The sequence below is a fragment of the Hippocampus comes genome, unplaced genomic scaffold, assembly GCF_001891065.2.
Source record: "Hippocampus comes isolate QL1 unplaced genomic scaffold, H_comes_QL1_v1.1 scaffold412, whole genome shotgun sequence".
NCBI lineage: Eukaryota > Metazoa > Chordata > Actinopteri > Syngnathiformes > Syngnathidae > Hippocampus > Hippocampus comes.
This window is the reverse complement of record NW_017805343.1, coordinates 211253-215185: the sequence shown is the minus strand read 5'-3', so window position 1 is coordinate 215185 and position 3933 is coordinate 211253. Positions and strand designations below refer to the sequence as shown.

At 46.7% G+C, this 3933-nt stretch overlaps 1 protein-coding gene across 1 annotated transcript in view; it reads right to left on the bottom strand.

Moving 5' to 3' along the window:
* Positions 1 to 2194: 2194 nt before the first annotated feature.
* The window catches only part of LOC109516981 (major histocompatibility complex class I-related gene protein-like), an 8257-nt gene continuing 6518 nt past the window's right edge, over positions 2195 to 3933 (bottom strand). The window contains exons 5-10 of the mRNA XM_019871831.1: positions 3748 to 3781; positions 3204 to 3428; positions 2978 to 3091; positions 2846 to 2869; positions 2311 to 2397; positions 2195 to 2219 (exon numbers count right to left, since the gene is read on the bottom strand). Coding sequence (XP_019727390.1) covers positions 2339 to 2397; positions 2846 to 2869; positions 2978 to 3091; positions 3204 to 3428; positions 3748 to 3781 — 456 coding nt within the window. The 3' untranslated portion in view covers positions 2195 to 2219; positions 2311 to 2338. The remainder of the gene's footprint in view (positions 2220 to 2310; positions 2398 to 2845; positions 2870 to 2977; positions 3092 to 3203; positions 3429 to 3747; positions 3782 to 3933) is intronic.

Below are 3933 nucleotides of genomic sequence, written 5' to 3'. Positions count from 1 at the left end.
TCTATTTCATAAGCCCCGTTCACACGACAAGATTTACTCCGACGCTGCACCGACTCTATGCCAGTGGAGAGTTCACACGTGCAAATTTACTTCGACGTAGCGCCGCTCAACAGCCTAGTGCGCATTAAATTTGATCCACCTCAGGGAGGTGGTTTAAAAATTTGCTCCGAAGCAAATGCTCGTTTGCGAAGCAGCACCGAAGCAAATGTGCGCGTGTGAACGCAACTGGCGTAAATTTGCTCCAGAGCAAATGCTCGCTTGCCGGGGAGTGGCCTCGCTACGCGCTGGAAGAGTCCATACGGGTACTTGCAAATGCATCCTGGGTATTTTGCGCTTGAAAACATGGCGGGTCACAGCAACATTTCTATAAACACTTGTGAAAAAAACGAAAACGGGGGTGAACTGGGGCGACGATGAAACTTCAGCCCTGATAACAATTTGGGCTGACGGGAACATCCAAGCCCAATTAGAAGGAACAAGGTGGAATAAAGCGGTTTTTCTCAGAATAGGTGAGAAGATGTGGTCGGAAGGTTTTCACCGCACTGGCGACCAGTGCCGCATAAAAATTAAAGCCCTCAGGCAAGAATATAAAAAAATAACTGACAACAACAAAACGTCCGGTAGAGCGAGAAAAACCTGCAAATTTTATGACCGACTGAATGACATCCTCGGGCATCGCCCGGCCAGTGTGCCGCACCACCTCGTCGCCATTGGCGCTTCGAACAGCTCTCCGTCCCCTGGCCCGAGCACGCGACCAGATGCACGGAATCCGACCCCGGTCGACAGCGATGACGAGGGGGCCAGCGACACGGACGAAACCCGTTCTCTTCAACTGCTTGCATAATGACAGAATAAAATCCTTTTCTGTTGTAATAGTCAGTATGACAGTCGTGTGGTCGAATAATAGGAATGTGTGTACCATCGATTCCACCCAGAACTTGAGGAAAGCCCCAGCGCTCTTCAAATTTTCGGACATTTTCATTCATCAGGTCACCAACAGGCCATTTAATGAGGTCTTGGCTCATTTCTGAAACAATGGCAGAACAAGTCTGATGAACGATCACACAGACTGTTTTTAGCAACACCAAAAAGATGTCCGATTGTTCTGGAACACGCGTTGGTAGCCAGTTTCCAGAGGGTGATCGCGACCCGTTTTTCCACGCTGACCGGCTTTCGCATGGTAGTCGTTACACGTGAGAGGGATGGACGAAGCTTCTCGCACACATATCTGAATGCTTCCTTGCTCATTCTGAAGTTAGCAATCCAGTCTGAATGAGAGAACGAACCGTTGACAACTCTGTCCCACCAAACAGAACTGCGTGTCTTCATCCATGTTCTCTCGACGTTTGGTGACGCCATGACGACCGTCCACATGGTCATGAACGCCACGAAGTCGTCCACTTGTTGCTGAAGAAATCGAAGGATACGTTGTTTTCGTTCTCTTCTATATTTCAGCAATCTTTCTTTTCTCGCTCTCCTGCGGCGTCTGATAATCGACGACATCGTTGATTTCTCCGGAGAAGAAGCCATTTTTGTTACAATCGAAGGAGGGGAAATGGTACTTCCTTTCCCCGCCTTCTTCTTTCTTTACGCATGCGCATATTTTACTGCCAACTGCGAAACAAAATACTGCCCCGTGTGACCGCAAGTGGAGTTACTTCGGCACTACGTCGGTGCAGCGTCGCTCAGCGGCTTGTACGTGTGAACGCTCCACGAAATTTGTTGCGGTGTAAAATATATCGCATCAAAATACTTCGGTGCAGCGTCGGAGTACATCTTGCCGTGTGAACAGGGCTAATGTCCGCTTCAGGCTGTGACTAACAGTTGTTGCCCCACCCTCAACAACTCGAACAAAGGAAGCCAACGCATAAAAAGGGCTATTAGAAAAAAGCAACCTACTTACACAAACAAAGGCAGAGATTAAAATCTAGATTAATGCGATAAAAAAACGCGCAAAATGTTCTGGAATTAATTAATCGCAATTAACGCAATAATTTGACACCTCTCATAATTTTCCTGCTTGCAACCTCGGTGGGTTTCATACAATCCGACCCGACGCAAAGACCGACCCAGACAGAAGAAAACAACCCAAGAAACTCCTCCAATGTAATCACATGCAGCAAAAATAGAAAACAAACTTGGAGCGTTGCAAAAACAAAAAACATCCCTGGTTTCAAGATTCTCTGTGTTTTCAAATCCTCCCTCCGATGTTCTGACGCCTGGAGGAAGCAGAGCAGAGTCAACAAAACAACCATAATACCCAAACCCTCTCCAAAAGTCGAAAATCTGGTGGCGTCCGTGTGAGCTCACTGACTCACCGGGTGACGGCTGCTGCGTCTCACTCGGAAACGGGCTCAGAGTCAGATGTGGAAAGGAGCTTGGAATCCGAGGCAACGGCTAAGGGAGCAAAACACGACGTGAGGAAATACATTTGCGATGTTTCAATGACTGTGTCTTATGCTGCCCTCCGGTGGTCAAGGCCAGCACACCAGAAGGAGCAGCACAATGACCATTCAGTTGCTGCAGTGAGAAAAAAAAAACTTGAATTAAAAAAAAAAATCCTATTTCATAGCATTACTGTGTTTTTAAAATGACAATATTATCGTGTGCTATTTTTCTGCTTGACAGATTACAAAAATTTTTGTCCAGAGTTTTGGGTCGCAACACTAGAGCAGCATCTCATGGAGATTCTCCATCGACATCAACATTAACATTGAATAGCCGACTTTTCCTGACGTATCAAGTGACTCCTGATTCACACTTGGGCAGCAAGGGCATCAATCAGAACTTCATAGACCTGACTCTTTTTTTGTGGCTCAAAGGAAAGAGAAAATGTTTTACTTACGCGCAGGCGCTTGAGCGTCTGCGGCTGGAAGGAAAGAGAAACAAAGTTAGGATGACTTTTTGTCGCAAGTGGCACAAGGCCGCGATGTTCTCTTTGGATCTTCCCGGAAGACCAAATCTCGGCATCCCTCACCTTGTTTGGTCCTGGGACGCTTGACAAGGACCACCGCCAACCCCGCCGTCAGCAGAGCCAGGACCCCCAACGCGACAGCGCTGGCCACCACAATTTTCTTGACATGTTCTTCTTCTTAACGAGGCAACAAAGAGTGTGCGATGAAGTGAAACACGCGCATGGCTTGTCCCGACACAGATCGGTCACGGCGGCGACGCAACAATTCAAGTGGGTGCGCGGCGGTCACCTTGGATGCGCGCGTTGCTCAGGATGCTTCCGCTGTCCAGCTTGACAACGACGGCTTCCTGGACGCCGGCCAGCTGGAACACACATTCGTACTCGCCCTCCGCGTCGGGCGTCACCTCCACCTTCAGGTGGGCCGTGGTCTGGAAGGTTCCGTCGTGGTTGGGGAGGAGCTGTCCCATCTCCACGTCCTCATGCGATGTTGTGAAAACTTTGAGCGTGTGCATCACTGAAAGAAAAGACAAGAAAATGAAGGGAAAATTTTACTCATTTCTTTAATGTGAAGCAATCTTGTCCTATTTGCATTTTAAATGATTCTGTCTGCAGGTGGAACATGGACACACTTAACATGCCTTTCTTGACCTTTGAACTTATTTCATGTACATCGAAGCACATTCGTACTCACAACCTTCTCAATTAATCTGATGACCCACGCTCTCAATTGATTTTATTTTTATGACCTATATTTGTCCATCAATATGAAAGGTGCCAATGTGACATCGATGTGATATTTTATCTTTCACATTCCTCATCGGCTATTTACATACACTTCCAAAGGAAATTGAAGGACAACTTCAACTCCTAAAGGGCAAAAAATGCTAAAATATAAATTCAAATCATTTCATGATCATTTAAAATACAATACAATACAATACATGCTGATTTATATTGCGCTTTCACAACAGCGGCAGCTGAAACAAAGCGCTTAACAAAACAGTTAACATAAAGTAAAA